At 35.1% G+C, this 15,621-nt stretch overlaps 3 protein-coding genes across 4 annotated transcripts; 2 read left to right on the forward strand and 1 right to left on the reverse strand.

The window, feature by feature from the left end:
• Window positions 1-1,259: 1,259 nt before the first annotated feature.
• LOC111499951 (extra-large guanine nucleotide-binding protein 1-like) lies at window positions 1,260-6,720 on the reverse strand. 2 transcript variants are annotated; one of them, XM_023151700.1, is made up of 9 exons: window positions 6,506-6,720; window positions 4,853-5,868; window positions 4,618-4,755; window positions 4,425-4,526; window positions 4,166-4,336; window positions 2,997-3,183; window positions 2,640-2,881; window positions 2,120-2,283; window positions 1,260-2,034 (listed from the first exon to the last, which is right to left on the reverse strand). In XM_023151700.1, the coding sequence occupies exons 1-9, from the start codon at window positions 6,522-6,524 to the stop codon at window positions 1,443-1,445; spliced, it is 2,631 nt and encodes an 876-aa protein (XP_023007468.1). In that variant the 5' UTR covers window positions 6,525-6,720; the 3' UTR covers window positions 1,260-1,442. The 2 variants fall into 2 exon arrangements, with proteins under 2 accessions (XP_023007468.1, XP_023007467.1); XM_023151699.1 differs by lacking the exon at window positions 6,506-6,720 and having other exon boundaries at window positions 4,853-6,414.
• A 2,407-nt stretch (window positions 6,721-9,127) lies between these two features.
• Window positions 9,128-11,411, forward strand: LOC111499993 (cold-regulated 413 plasma membrane protein 2-like). The gene is made up of 4 exons (XM_023151761.1): window positions 9,128-9,353; window positions 9,742-9,849; window positions 9,936-10,006; window positions 10,947-11,411. The coding sequence occupies exons 1-4, from the start codon at window positions 9,178-9,180 to the stop codon at window positions 11,198-11,200; spliced, it is 609 nt and encodes a 202-aa protein (XP_023007529.1). The 5' UTR covers window positions 9,128-9,177; the 3' UTR covers window positions 11,201-11,411.
• Window positions 11,412-12,501: 1,090 nt separating this feature from the next.
• On the forward strand, window positions 12,502-15,087 carry LOC111499997 (mitochondrial import receptor subunit TOM6 homolog). The gene is made up of 2 exons (XM_023151769.1): window positions 12,502-12,789; window positions 14,712-15,087. Exon 1 carries the CDS (start codon window positions 12,613-12,615, stop codon window positions 12,775-12,777), a length of 165 nt encoding a protein of 54 aa, XP_023007537.1. The 5' UTR covers window positions 12,502-12,612; the 3' UTR covers window positions 12,778-12,789; window positions 14,712-15,087.
• Window positions 15,088-15,621: the final 534 nt, after the last annotated feature.

The following is a 15,621-nucleotide window of genomic DNA, read 5'->3' on the forward strand; positions in this document are numbered from 1 at the left end:
AAAATGAAATAATAAATAATAAATAAATAAACTGAAAATGGTCTCCAGTTAATTGAGTGCCACAAGGTGCGCCCATGGTTTGGAGATGTGCTACTTACATGTCACATCACATGTTCTCTCAATTGCCTACGTGTTCAATACGTGTCGTATTCTGATTTGTCCAAATTTTGTGCATGCCACGTCATTGTTGCAATTACTCTCAATCGGGGAGTTTGTAACGTGTCAATCTCTAATTGGATTCACAAGATCACCTAATCAATGTATTATCCTTTCGTTTGTAAAAAGAATTATTTTTCTTTATTTTTTACATTTTTTTAAATATTATTTAAGGTAAGCCAAACCATAAAGTTTAGGTCCGATTTGTTAGCTCCACAATGGTATGATATTGCCCACTTTGAGCATAAGCTCTCATGGCTTTACTTAGGGCTTCGCCTCATACCAATGAAGAGTGTATTCTTAGATTATAAACTCATGACCATTCCCTAAATTAACCGATGTGGGACTTTCATCATCCAACACGATTAAACTTCTTTTTTTTGTTCGGAGTAGATTGGTTTAATTAAAAATAAAAGAAAAATTTAGTCAAAACAATTTGTGGGTTGAAATTTTTTAGGTCGAATCAGTCTTATCAACCCGAAAATAGAGTCATAACCTATCCCAATCCAAGTTGAGTCAGTCTTATCAACTCGAAAATAGAGTTATAACCTAACCCAACTCAGTTAACTCTACCTACTTTTAAGATTATTAGGAAGATTATTATCCAATCTTAGTGGAATGTTGTGACTCGGTACAAATTAGGATAAGCATATTTAACATTTATGGTATATAAAAGTCATGTTATTATGTCAAGATAACAATGTAAAATTGATTAATTAAACTATTTCGGTTAATTTATTTAAAATTAATAGCTTTTAGAATAATATTATCTAAGACATCTTAACTTAGTTAAATATATAAGTTAAATTCAGTAAATAAATTTAGTTAGGATAGAAAGTTATGGATAATTAAATAAATAATTGATAACATTAATCTTAAATTGGATAGATTTGTATAAACAACTTTTTATTAATATTATTTTCTAAAAAATATATGCATGAACAATTAAATATTTATCCGTTGAAAGAAAATTACTTTAATTAAATATTTAATATGAAAGTATGTATTATTTATTACAAATTTCAAATTTACCAACCCGAAGATCTAATAAATCTATTTTCTATAAATTTCAGTTGTAACGAAGTCTACAAATCTAGACGATCAATCTAAACGAAATAATATATGTCAATTATTACTGAGTTACAATCACTTTAGATATTACCAAAATCTATACATTTTAATTCTTCAGCTTTTTTTTAAATAAAAATATAAAAAATTTACAGAGGACTAATAATTAGTGTTACACTAATTTATTATGAAGGAAATAATCAATTAAATTTGAATACCTATAAAAAGCTGCTTGCATCAGCACTGGCAGTTGAAATTTCAGTAATGCTGATGTTAGGCTTGTCTACTTCCCATTTGATTATCTCCCTCGCATATCTGAGAGCTGCATTCACATTTTCAGGTTCCATCCCTGTAGTTTGTGAAACAAACAGCTTTTTGTCTGTTAGAGAATAGAACAATCTCTTGAATTTCACCGCTATGTACTGAAACGCTCGTTGAGCCAATGACGGGTTTGTGCTGCTGCTGCTGCTGCTGCTTCTTCCGGTAGAATTTGGCGTGATCATTGGATTGAAGTTGTCGAACCACTCGCATTGCGAAAGTGGAACTTGGATGATTTTTTCTTCAAACAGATCGAACTTGTTGAGTATGAGAAGGAAGTTCTTCCCACTCGATGCTCGATCCGTCACGATCCTTTCGAAGAGTTGTTTGCTTGCGATCATCCGATTGACTAAAACTCCATTATCATCTTCGTCGAATTCGTCGTAGTCGACCAGAGCAACACAAAACAGGATAATGCTCATGTCTTCAAACATTTCCAACAGTTTGCAGTTCTCTCCCAAGGTACTGGGATGGACTCGAATCAGCTGGTACCTAAAGTTACAAGGTATCAAGTTCTTTAGAAGATGACTTCATATAAATGTCTAACAAAAATCCATAAAGAACTTCAAATAGCAACCTTATTGACGAGTCATGCTGATAAGGTGGATCGAGAAGGGAGTCTTGTCGTGACTCGGGGAACGAGAACTCCATGTCACTGAGGCTCTTACATGAGGAGATTCCCTCGGCATACAAGATGTCGTTGTCAGAAGGGTCATAGTCTGAGCTTGAAATGTCAACAGCCTGCGTTCATAAAGAATGATGATCGCAAATCATGATCTAGTCCAGTATTCACAAGCAAGATATTGGGGAAAAGTCATGGCTTAAAAGATGTGATAAATTTACATTATCTCATATGGGTCACTAAACTTTTGAATGTTGTATTCGTTTAATTGTTCTAATACTTGAAAAATTTATAGGTTCCTAATAATGTTATGTTAACTTCATGAAATTATACAACCAACACGTCATGTAACTGTTAAACTGATATCACTTAACTTTCAAGTTGATGTGATTTGTATTCAAGATGGCCGAGGAAGACAGAGAGAAAACAATGTTTATCACCATATCAAATAGAAGGGTACGTTCTGTAAACTCACCCGATCAAGGAAATAAGTTGAAACTCTTGGGAGCATTTCTAGTTCATTCCTTCTACTGTATGTGGCTTGAAACGCTTCATCCTTCAACAACTCTTCCACTGATTGGGCGTACACACGGGTAGCTGCTGGGAATGTTGTCTCAAAGTAACCTGACACTACGACTTGAAGAAGCCAGTCGGCGAACACTTTCAGCTTAGGGCCAAAGGAATAGATGGTTTTACGCTCAAACTGAACGTCACTCCCTGAAACCACAGAACAGTTCCATACTATACACATTAATCATCTGACTAATGTAGTTAGGATGATATCACAATCTATTGTTAGGGAAAACCATCTAAATTTTGAATTACAACATACCTGATGCTGATGAGGTAGACGGATCATTCACAGGTTGTTTATTCTTCTCATCCATCAAAACCTCTTCTTCAAAACGTTCCCGACCTTCCAGTAGTATACTGATATACCAATATAATTTTCTTTGAATCAGGAACTTAATGGCTTGACGCTCGTCATCAGAGAAAGGAACTTTATATATTTGCTTGGCCTAAATTGAAGAAGTGATTAATGTTCAGAAAGCATATAGGATAAACATTTCTATATCCACATTAATTGTAGTGCACCAAGGACAGGGAGGTTGAGATATTGGGTGAAGGTAAGCTAAAAGTGGTGTAATTCAAGAACAAGAATGTTGGGAATCACGGATCTCCACAATGGTATGATATTGCCCACTTTGAGCATAAGCTCTCATGACTTTGCTTTTGGTTTTCCCAAAAAGCCTCGTACGAATGGAGATAGTATTTCTTACTCATAAATTCATGATCAACCCCTTAATTAGCCGATGTGGAACTCCTCTTCCAACGATTCCTCAACAAAGAATCTCAACTACAACAAAGAAGGAACCTCTCTTGCACAATAATGGTTAAGGATTGTCGACATATTTTTGGGATAAGAAAACAAGAACATGGCAGATTTCATTATGCAGATTTTACTATCCTATATTAATATTGAATTAAAAAATCTGTGCAAAGCCTGTTCCCAAAAGTTCGCATTTCATGAGGCAGGCGCCACTGGAATGCACCTTAACGGATAGTTCAAAATACACAAGCTTGAATAAAAACATTTTAACTTCACACATTCGACTAGGTAGTTGACACAACATATAAATTACACACGAGAAGCAAATCATATACTGGCATGTAGTTTTCGCCCGCTTACTCAACATACGACTTTTTCAGACAAATCATTGAACTTTATTTATGAACTGAAACTATTTATTGAAACTCTGATCGAACAAGAAGAAAACTAATATTAAGATTAACATCATAAATAATAAGAATGTCAGCACAATCACAGGTAAAAGTCACTGAAGCATAAAATGCAATAATACTACTGAAACCTACCAGAATTAGCCTTGGACAGTTTTTTTTTTAAATGTATGTATAACCAAAAATGGATGACACCTAAGATCGGGTCAAATTATAACTGTTCAAGTTGATTCTACAGTAATAAGATCAGCTAAGCTTTACCTGCTTGAATATGGTACTTGTGCCAGATTGGTCATGGCCAACAAGTAGAAGTTTATGAAGCATTTTCGGCTCAGGAGAAGAACTAGCTTTATCCACCTTTTCCTCTCCAGAATGAACAGAACTAGAAGGAATAGGTAAATTAAAAACGGCACATGCAAGCTTCGTTGTAGGCTGCAAAAAAAAAGTGCATTTATTATTCTCGGAAGTTTGATAAATAAGATAGAGCACAAGAAAGTAAACAATATCGCATAAAGTTCACCTTGTCCCATATTTTCCCCCCATTGTTCATTCCCTCTTCCTGATATGATCCATCTGCGCTAACCCAATAAGAAGGTCTTCCTTCACAAGGTACTCCAGCCAGCTGCAAGCAACATGATCTCATTTGTGTTATTTGCACGTTCTTGTAATTTAATAAAGCTAAACTAAATATGAACACTGGGTGAATTACCGACCTTCAATATCCGCAGCTCTTTTTTCGTGATCTCTCGATTATTGATGCAAACATTTGTATTGCCATTGCTAGCATCCCTCTTAATGCGACCTCCTACCTCTAGATGGGTGCTAACTATCTGACACGGTCCACGTCCTTCCTGTTCGGTTAAAAACAGAATAAGAAGCTTGTTGTGGTGCAAAACACTTCTTTTACATGCCCAAAAGATAAAATGAAAGCAATCAAAGAGAAAGGACCTTTCCCCAGAAGCCCGATTCTTTGTCATACCAATATCGTCCTGGTTTTAGATTCTTTGGTGGCTTTTGGCAACTTCGCAGCATAAGCAGTTCCTGTCTACTTAAAGGATGGTCATTGATATAAACAAGTCTTGCAGGTATCTGATTTATTTCACACTCTTTTTCCCGACTCAGAATGTTCTTAACTTCCAAGTCAGTAAACAGCCTCTTGAGCACTTTAGTGCACTTACCCAGGTTGTTTCTTCTTGATTCATCAATCCTGAACCCAATACAAGTGATACACTTTCTTCCTTCTGGCATTGATCCCATTGCCCTAATTACACAGACAATACAATATTTGGCTCCACAGACAATACACTCTTCCTTTTCAGTGAAACGGTTTCCTTTAAGGCAGTAGTAGCACGATCCTTTCTTCCCCTTCCTTTCAGCTCTTGGCATGTCATGGATACTTTCAGCATCAGATTGACTCGATTCTGCCTCGTCAGAAATCGTGCTGCTCAAATGGGGATCCAGAAAAGTAACAGCTGATGGCTTCCTGCCATGCCAAGGCTGGATTTCATTTTCAACTTCCTCTTCCTCTCTTACAGCAAAAATCCCAGAAGACGAGCTCAAACCCGATTCTGCCGATTCTGAATCACTCGAATTCGTGTAACCTTGAAAATCCTCTTCATTCTTAATTTCCAGTGATTCTAACCCGCCTTCTAATCTTCCCTTTAGCTTATTGAAATTCTCAAGTTCACCAGAACTTTCAATGATATCACATTTATCTTTCCCATTATCTTTCTTAATGGCATCAAGGCAAACAGGCCCATCTTCCTGGATTTCAGAGGTTGAAGAAATCACTAAATTGGCTTTCAAACTTGAGCTCCTACTAAATTTACCAACGATGGGTTCTATAACTGGAAGCGTTGATACATCATCCCTGAACTGAGACGATGAAACAACAACAGAAGCAGTTGGAATATAATCGATATTGATAGGAACTGCACGGGGAATGTCGTAATTGATTCCAGGACCTGTATACTCAATTGCAAAAGAATATTCAGGGTTAAAATCCTCATTACCAACCGAAGAAGAAGGCTTCTCATGAAAAAACTTCTTCAGAAGCCCATCCATATCTCGCCGATAAAACAACACAAGTCAAACACAGAGCCAATGATTCTAACAATCACATCCCACAACTCATCAAGCAAGAACAATTACCCAAACCCCCAAAAACAGAAAAAACAATCAACGAATCAACGAATCATCGAATCCAAATCAATTTCTCCATGTGAAATGCGAAAAAATCACGCAGAGGAGAAAGAACCTCCAATGGAAATGATCCAGAAGTTGCAATTCTCCAGTTAGTGGGAACCCATAATCAAGAAAGTCGAATAGGAAGACTTTTAGACAGTGGGGCTCATGGAAAATGAGTCTCCAAACACGAATGCTATAATACTCAGTCAACACAAAGACTACAAAGAAGACTTTGATTACTCAAAATAGTGTCCCATGGTGGAAATCAACGCGTTGGAGTAGATCGAAGAAAAACCAACAGAGAGAGACAGAAAAAGGAAATTTCCGAAGGTCATGGCCAATGGTCTCAGCCATTATAATAATCATTCTATTTATACAATACGTCAAATTTGAAAAGGATTTTTCGAGTATTACCAGTTCTTTCTTCCACCATCGCGTCCCCACTTGCATTTATTTATAACTCGATTTGAAAGTCGATTTTGAACATTCTGCAAGAGAAAACCGTACCCTGGCTGAGTCGTGTTGAACAAGAAATAATCGAGCAGGCTAGGGCCATGGAGAAACTGTACCGAATTTCCCATTCTTGAGACCTCGCTCTCGAAATTGATTCTACATGTCTTCGTTTTCAGCTAATTTATAGTGCTTACTGATTTCTGCTTCAAGTTTGGTTCTTAAATGAATTTCTGTCAAGTACAGATGTCTATAATTGCCCTCAATTATAAATATATTAAAAAAAATCATGAAAATATTTTAATTACAAATAACCATTTCTCTTTTTTTTTTTTTTAATAAACTTAAATTTTTTATAATTAAGATTAAATAATAATAATAAAGAAAATGTTTCTCAAAAAGAAATAATTAGTATAAATCATATTTAAATCGATTCTGGACGAGTTAGACCTTTGATAATTGTGTCAAAACTCGACGAGGTGGGGATGGAGAAAACTTCTCGTTCCTGATTCTAATCTCAAAAAAAATTCTCATTAGATTGACTAGGAATGAACCGGAGTCATGGCAAGTGCTTCGTTCAAATCCTAAAAGGTAAACAAAATTGGTCGTTTAGTAGAATGGAAAGGAACTATCAAAAAATAACGAGTGACGTTATAACATCAGTCTATACTTGCTCGAGAGCTGCTAGCTACCAATTTAGCAATGGTATTAATACAAAAAAAAAAAAAAAAAAACAATATTTCATCATTTACTAGTCCATCAAAATTGTGTTTACCCACTAATTTTTTATTTTTTTATTTTATCATAATTTGAGAAAATTTTAAAATAGATTAAAATATATTTAAAGCACTTTCAAAGGGAGTGTTTAACTATTTTAAAAAAAAATAATGTGTGTTTAATTCTTAAGGAAATATTTTTAAATTAATAAAAAAAATGGCCATTAATGCCATGATTAGTTCTTGATTATTATTATTTTTTAATGATCACTATTATTAACTCAAGGACTTTATTTATATTTGGCTTAATGATTACAAATATGAATACAGTTCCATTGAAAGGGCAATTGGGTAAATACATTTTCTTACTTAAAAAAGTATTTATTTATTTTTCTGCTTTGACACTAAATTTCAATAAAACTTATTAAATTAATATTAGCAATTAGTTTTTTTTTTTTTTTTAATTTTAATTTTGTTTCTAAAATTATTAAAATCATATAAGTTAACAATTTAATTTACAATTTAATTTCCCGACTTTTTTTTAAATTAATGTTTGAAAACTAAATTTGTTTCTTTTTATGGTTTAAGAAGAAACAAATCTAATAAAACATGATTAATTTTTATTTTGAACATTAAGAAAAAAAAAATGATCCTAATTTAATTTAATTGGTTTGTAAAAATAATAATAGCCACTCATTCCCAAGGATTAAGATCCATCCCATTTATGTGTTTTTACTGGCACGCCGCCTCGTGTCTACTCCGTTCGGACGTTCTTATTGGCTCTCGTTCATTTCTCTAATCGATGTGGGACCACTACCAAATCTACTCCTTTTGGGGACCAACATCCTTACTGGCACACCGTCTCGTGTCTACCCCTTTCAGGAAACAGCCTCCTCAGAACCCAACGTCCTCGTCCTTGTTGGCACTCGTTATTTTCTCCAATCGATGTGAAACTACCATCAAATCTACCCTCTTTGGCCCAGCGTCCTTACTGGCACATTGCCTCGTGTCTCCCCCTATTCGAGAAACAACTTCCCATCGCCCGATGTCTGGCTCCAAATTCACTCCCTTCGTGGCCCTGCGTCCTTACAAGCACACCACTCCATCTTCGTCCTCGTAGGCACTCATTATTTTCTCCAATCAATGTGGGACTACCACCAAATCCACCTTCTTTGGGAGCCAGCGTCCTTACTGGCACATTGCTTCGTGTCTACCCCTTCGGGAAACAACCTCCCATCGCCTAGTGTCTGGCTTTGATACTATTTGTAACGACCTAAGCCCACTGTGGTTAGTAGATATTGTCCTCTTTGGGCTTTCCCTCGTGACTTTAAAACACGTCTGTTAAGGAAAGGTTTCCATACACATATAAAGAGTATTTCATACTCCTCCCCAATCAATATGGGATATCACATAAAATGATTATCAAAACAAACACAAAATAATATTTTTTTAGGAACAGAGAAACTATAAACCAAAAATTGAAATAATTATCAAACGAATTTTATAAAGCAAAATAATATTTAAAAAAAATAGAAAAACCTTTATAAAACAAAATAATAATAATAGATAAATCATAGACGTGGACAAGAACTAATTTGCCACGTGTAATTTAAAAATAGGTGAATTATATTATAGCATATAATGTTTACAAGTCATCAGAGATTAAAGGGCGGGAAGGAATTTTAGTTTCACAAGTCATATACTTAATTTGTAACCATAAAAATAAAATAAAATAAGAAAAATCTAGAAGGCCACGTGGCTGACAGATCACATAATTAAAAAACCGGTCCACGTGGCATCTTCCAATCAAAAGCGTATCTGTCTGTCTGTCTCTCTGCTCTGCTCTTCATCTTCTTCTTCTTCTTCTTCTTATACTTCTGTAATTTCATCAGATCGGAAGATCAAAGCGGCCGTACTGAAATGGTGAAACCGAGTTACTTGAAAATGTTGACGGATTCTGACGTTTCCGATCTTATCTCCTCTGATCTTCGGGAACTTCGTAACGCTGGTAAAAAGCTTGCTACACACGTCGTTAAGCTTAGTGCTGTGGGTTTTGGCGCTACTTTCCTCCAATGGATTGCTTCCTTTGCTGCTATGTATGTTTCTCTCTCTCATGTGGCTTTATTCCTGCTTCATTTAGCGATGTTGTTGTTTGTGGTTCGTTGCTGACGGTTGATTGTTTTAGAGGAAATTTTAGTTGTGAGAGGCTAATTTTCGGTTTTTGTTTCGAGGAATACTTTGCGTTTAGTGATCAATTTTCTGTTCAACTGAAGTGATTCGTTTCTTGATTTAGGTATTGAACTGATTGAGGAATATGAGAAGGATTTAATTAGGGAAATGATTACTGTAGCCAAATGTTGTTTTCGTTTTGATATCTGCTTGATCTTCTTTTAGGTTTTCCTGGATCATTTCGCTTCGACTTCGATTTCTTTCTGTTCATATTATTATACACTTCTGCAACTTGAATTTGTTTTGTGAGTGCAGTTACTTGCTGATTTTGGATCGAACGAACTGGAAGACGAATATCCTTACCTCATTGTTGATTCCGTACATTTTCTTTAGTCTTCCTGGTTTGATTTTCGGTTTTCTCAGGTGATCATCTCTATAGCAATTGGCTCCGAATGAAGCTCCCGGAATTACGCTTCTGTCGTCTCTAACTAAATTGCTTTCTCTTGCAGGGGAGAGGTCGGAAAGTGGATCGCTGTCATTGCTGTAGTGCTGCGTCTCTTCTTCCCACGACGATTCCCAGGTAGTTTTCAGGACTCGACTAGATTACAGAAATTACAGAATTCAGTTTCAGTTTATGAACTACAAAATATTCTGGATGAAGAGTTTGTTGAATTAGGTTTAGAGCCTTCAGTAGTTTTGATTATTCTCTTCTTCCTTCGGTTTCATTTTGGATGACTGCCACAATGACTAGTTTTCTATTCTCATTTTCATTTCTTGCTAAGAACTATTGAAATCTTAACAATGAAGAAGAATCATTATCAAACTGTTTAACATCTTTGAGCTTGTAAAAAGTTAGATAGATCTTAAAGCATCAAAATGATCAAAAAGTTTAGTTGAAGTATACTACCATTAGGTATCTAACATACCTTCAAAACTTTCTTTTTGTTACTTCCCAACAATCCTCCCTTCGAACAAATTACATTATAAAGCCTCCCCTGAGGCCTATGGAGTCCTCGAACAACCTCCCCTTAATTGAGACTCGACTCCTTCTCTGGAGTCCTCGAACAAAGTACACCCTTGAGCTTAAGTTAAGGGCTTGAGTCACTTTTGACTGCATCTTTCGAGGCTTACAACTTTTTTGTTCGATATTTGAGGATTTTATTGACATGACTAAGTTAAAGGCATGACTCTGGTAACTTGTTAGAAATCACAAATTTCCATAATGGTATGATATTGTCCACTTTCTTTTTGTTACTTCCCAACCATCCTCAACACTTTCACACTTGCATTCTAGTTTCCAAGATAATATGATTTGCTTAGTTTGAAGAAACAACTAACATCCCAAACCTCATCCATAATTAAATATCCTCCAATCTAATAGCTTAAGCTTTCAGTAGATAGATATTTCACATCATGTTGAAGTATAGTATGTCCTGTCTAGTTTGCAAGCTTAAGAGCCAAAAGAATTAGATGTCAAACTGAATTATTGCCCTCCCTTCTCTCATTGCCTGGAAATACAGATTGGCTTGAATTGCCTGGCGCTTTGATACTTCTAATTGTGGTGGCTCCGGGGTTATTTGCGAGCACCATAAGGGGCGACGCCATAGGAGAAGTGATATGTCTGATCATATCATGCTATTTGCTGCAAGAACACATCAGAGCCTCTGGTGGATTCAGAAACTCCTTCACCAAAGCCAATGGCATTTCAAACACCATTGGCATTGTCCTTCTCTTTGTTTTTCCTGTCTGGGTTCTGTTACTTCGTGTGCTTTGATTGTTCCCAAATGCAACTACGCATTGTTCTTTGTATTTGTGTTGGGAATGTGAGCTGTGAGCTATTAGATTTGTTTTAAAAGTTGTTCCTAATTGTTTTCTTTTGCCAATTGGGTGTTGCATTTTAGGTTGCATCAGTATCAGTGTAAAGTTTATGGTAAAAAGTTTGTGCGTAATTGATTTAGATAATTTAAATTATTCAATAGGACTGTTATCCTTTACACAATTAGATGTATATTATATAGATTTTTTTTTCACCGATCTAACGGTCTAGAAAGGAATTATGAGTAAATTAATCATCATAGTATCAGTTGGTCTATAATAATCTGACTTGTTAAACCATTTTTAAACGAGAAAATCTTATTTTAAGATATTAAACTAATTTAAATTAATTAGCATATATATGTTTATAGTGAGATAAATACTTGTGTTGGTGTCCAAGCTTCTCGGGTGGTCTTAGAACAATGATGAGCAACACGACCTGTGGCAACTTATAAGAGAAGAATTCAAGCACTGGTATGATGTTGTGTTCGATACATTTTAATATATTGTAGTAGAGAATTGAGCGTCACAATCATACTATGAAGAAAGTAGGTTGTCATCTTCACGTAAAAGGATAAGTATCATCATGAGACCGAAGAGAACAATGCATCATCTAACACACATCAAATAGATGTGCATTGAATCCAAGTTGAGGCATAAGCAAGAGGGAAGTAGCGATGTCAACATGAGGGACAAAGATATATTTGATAAGGGGTTCAGTTGGACTTCATGCCTTAACTTTAAAAGTCGAGGTTCCATAAGAAATTTTGGGTATGCAACTCTGAATTTAATTCTACCGACATGAAAGATGAAAACCCACCGAATATAGTGTCAATCGGACACTAGACGAAAGCTCCACGTGGTCAAAATTATATCTAGTATGAAAATGCTAGAATGAAAATAATAATTTAAGAGAAAATTAGAGTGTTTTTGTATTAATTGTGTGAAAATAATCCATTTTTTATTTGGAGAAAATAATAATTTAAGTTTAAAATAAGTAATAAAAATTAATATTTTATGTTTGATATGTATTTAAAATTAAAGTGAAAATAATAAATTAAGTTTAAAATAAGTAATAAAAATTTATGTTTTATGTTTAATAAAAATTTTAATTTAAAATTTTGTATTTAGTGCATGGGTTAATTTAAAAAAATAAATAAATTTAAGAGTATAAAGATTAATTTTAAAATTTTATAGACTAAATAAATATAAAGGGTTAAATTGGTAATTTAGTATAAATAAATAGAAAGTGGTCAAAATAAAGCCTTCTGGCTCGGCCTTAAACCCACTCAAAAAATACCCAAATTTCAGTCTAGGGTTTTATCGTCGACTTCCGATCATCCCTCTGTTCGGCTTACGAGAAAGCGAAAAATGTTTCCCGGAATGTTTATGCGTAAGCCCGACAAGGCTGCTGCTCTCAAGCAGCTCCGATCTCACGTTGCTATGTTCGGCGTATGGGTTGCTGTAATCCGAGTTACCCCCTATGTTCTACACTACCTTTCCGACGAGAAAGAAGAACTCAAGCTCGACTTTTAGGTCATCTCTAAGGTATTTCGAGTCTATTGGATTTTTAAGGTCTAGATTTCTTTTTACTGTCTAATGTTTCACTATTGAGAAACGATGCGATTGCTTCCCAATTTTGGCTTCTAGTTTATTTCCTGATCTATTTACTATGTGCGTGTCATCCCTTGGAAGTTTCTTCGAATAAGAAAAAATCTTGTTTCGAAATAGATCTGTTCTTGTCCGATTCGGCGTTTGAATGAACGATTTCTCTGCTTCATGTTTATACTGCCGTTTTATGTAGTTTTTTTTTTAATTTTTCTTGTTGTTAATTCTAATAGGCAATTTTTTTTTTTTTTACTGAGAAACGGTTGATTTTGTAAACTTAGCCTCTTAGCAGCTTCTGTATGTTAAATATTGATGTATCTGTGGTTTTACTTATTCATTTGTTTTGAATTATTTGCAATGTTTTCTTTGCTATTTAGCTAAAGACACTGAGAACCATGTTGAACTAATTATACCTGAAGTATTTGGAACAAAATAAGTGATTGTGCTGCATTGATCCTGTTTTGTTTGCTAATTGCTGTTTTGGTTGGAATATTACATTAAATTTAAAATCTATGTTCCTCTCTGTCGCTTGATCTCTCTCGAAATGCTTTTAAAAGGGTGCCATAAGTTTATACCCTCTTACTGTATATGAGCATATGGCTTTCCTGATATTCTGAAGAATTTAGAGATCGAAGAAGATTTCATAGCTTTATTCCTGCTCAGTGCATTATTAGAAGTTGTTCATCAACAATAACATAGTCGATAGGGGTACTTTTGAAGTCAAATCAAATGCACAATGCCTTCACCAAAACTCACACTCACAACCCATACTGTTGAGATTCGAGCCTGCAACATGTAGAATGGTTGAATTTTTGCCAACCAAATGAGCTAAACTGTTTCGGTAGGGATACTCAAATGCAATGAGGTTTGAAGAAAAATTATATGAGTATGCTAGGGAATCCAAGATTGCTTTGCATTTGATAATACCTTCCTGTGGAGGAACTGCTGACTGCTATGAGATGGGAGTTGTAATGGTCTAAGCCCGCCGCTAGCAGATATTGTCCTATTTAGGTTTTCCCTTCCAGGCTTCCCCTCGAGGTTTTTAAAATGCGTCTGCTAGGGAGAGGTTTCCACACCCTTATATAGAATGCTTCTGGGATCTCACAGGAATGGGGAAATTTAACAAGTTTTAGTTGATATGCAATATATTTAATTGATTCAGCTTCTGGTTGGTAGGAAATTAAACCACCTCTATGCTTCATTCCAATGTGATTGATTTTAGGTTTCAGTTCCTTTTCTTTGGTGATACTGATATCTCCAAATGATTTATGTTAGCTGAATCCAATAGATATTTTTCTTTGCCCGTCACTCCTCCCTGACTATCACTTATAAAAAAGCATCATTGCTGCTTATGGTTACTCCATGTGCTTATCAAATGGAACATGGCCCTGTTAATCTTGAAGCCAAGCCTGGGCTTGCAGTAATTTGCTTGACCACTCTCTACTCTCTACTCTCTCCTATCCTCCTCTATAACTGCTCAAACTGCTCAAGTCCACCGCTAGCAAATATTGTCTTTTTTGGACTTTCCCTTCAAGGGCTTTCCCTCAAGGTTTTAGAACCCATCTACTAGAGAGAGATTTCTTTCTTTAATTTGGTCAACCTGTAACTGTTTTTCTTCCTAATTAGTTAGCTGAGGTTAGCTTTGTTTATTTGTATTGCTGTTATATAGCTCACTTTTTCAAGACAATAAATTGAGGTTAGTTGTGTTTCTTCATATGGCGGGTTATATACATAGCTCACTATGCTCAGCTTCCTTCCACTTCTAGTTATTGATAACCTTAACTATGTGCTACATGCCTGTGAGTATCTATATTCAGATTTGCTCAAATCACTTACCAATCGTTCCTTCATTCTTCGTGCAGTTTTGATTAGACCATGGGGTGAAGGCTTTCCAAATCGTAACTTTTTTTTCTTCCATTGATCTCATGGGGGGAAAAGGGGGACGGAGAGTCTTTTTCATCTTTTTCATTATTTTTCAATTTTGCTCTTTCTATTGGATCATAGGCTTTGGTTATTATCATGTGATGAGACTTGAAATCGTTTCATAAAATCTCAGGTTGGCTTTATAGAATGTGCTAATGTAAGATGCCTGATTACACTGTTCTTTTTTGCAGCTAAAGTTATTAGCCTCAATTAATTCTATTTTAAACTCTCATTAGGAATGTATGATTATTTATGTAGATCGCATAAAGATATCCTTTAATTAACCTTATAAAGCTAGCTCTAAGTTGTAACCAATTGATGTCACGTAAATTTCCAATTTACTGTGTTTTTCAGTTAATATTTATCATCCGTATATGAAATGTGGGATGTTATTTTGTTTAATCATTCATATGTGATTTTTATTAGATGTGCTAAATTTTGTACCTTTGATCAAGAGCTTATGTAATAAATTTACGATAAGTTTTCTTGTGTTAAAAAATAATTTCATTAATTTACTTTAGAAGTGCAAAGTTTTAAGTTGATAGGTTCTACAGACTGTCTAGATCGAGTTTTAGAGATCTCGATAGCTTGGGTCGACTAGCCTGCTACAAAGTGCAGTTAGCATGGGTTGATTTATCCATTGATTTGGATTGATGATTTAATCTTAATGTTTTACATGATTAGACAATATAAGAATGATGAAGTATGACACATGAATCGAATTTTTTGGTAAATTATTTGTTATGATGACATAGAAGGGATATGCTACTACTCGAGGTGGAAATGAACACACTGAGAGTTAGCTCGGGAGAACAATAACCAAGGAACTCTCGGACGAGAAACGTTTGA

This window comes from Cucurbita maxima, unplaced genomic scaffold (genome assembly GCF_002738345.1).
Source record: "Cucurbita maxima cultivar Rimu unplaced genomic scaffold, Cmax_1.0 Cma_Scf00027, whole genome shotgun sequence".
NCBI lineage: Eukaryota > Viridiplantae > Streptophyta > Magnoliopsida > Cucurbitales > Cucurbitaceae > Cucurbita > Cucurbita maxima.

Excerpts from the sequence above, each read along its gene's own strand:
- LOC111499951 (XM_023151699.1), bottom strand. The coding sequence starts at position 5,968 with ATGGATGGGCTTCTGAAGAAGTTTTTTCATGAGAAGCCTTCTTCTTCG. Across the intron at positions 2,882-2,996 it reads GTCTACCTCATCAGCATCAG|GGAGTGACGTTCAGTTTGAG; the intron begins GTATGTTGTAAT and ends CTGTGGTTTCAG. Across the intron at positions 2,035-2,119 it reads CAGCATGACTCGTCAATAAG|GTACCAGCTGATTCGAGTCC; the intron begins GTTGCTATTTGA and ends TTGTAACTTTAG.
- LOC111499993 (XM_023151761.1), top strand. The coding sequence starts at position 9,178 with ATGGTGAAACCGAGTTACTTGAAAATGTTGACGGATTCTGACGTTTCC. Across the intron at positions 9,354-9,741 it reads ATTGCTTCCTTTGCTGCTAT|TTACTTGCTGATTTTGGATC; the intron begins GTATGTTTCTCT and ends TTGTGAGTGCAG. Across the intron at positions 10,007-10,946 it reads CTTCCCACGACGATTCCCAG|ATTGGCTTGAATTGCCTGGC; the intron begins GTAGTTTTCAGG and ends CTGGAAATACAG.
- LOC111499997 (XM_023151769.1), top strand. The coding sequence starts at position 12,613 with ATGTTTCCCGGAATGTTTATGCGTAAGCCCGACAAGGCTGCTGCTCTC.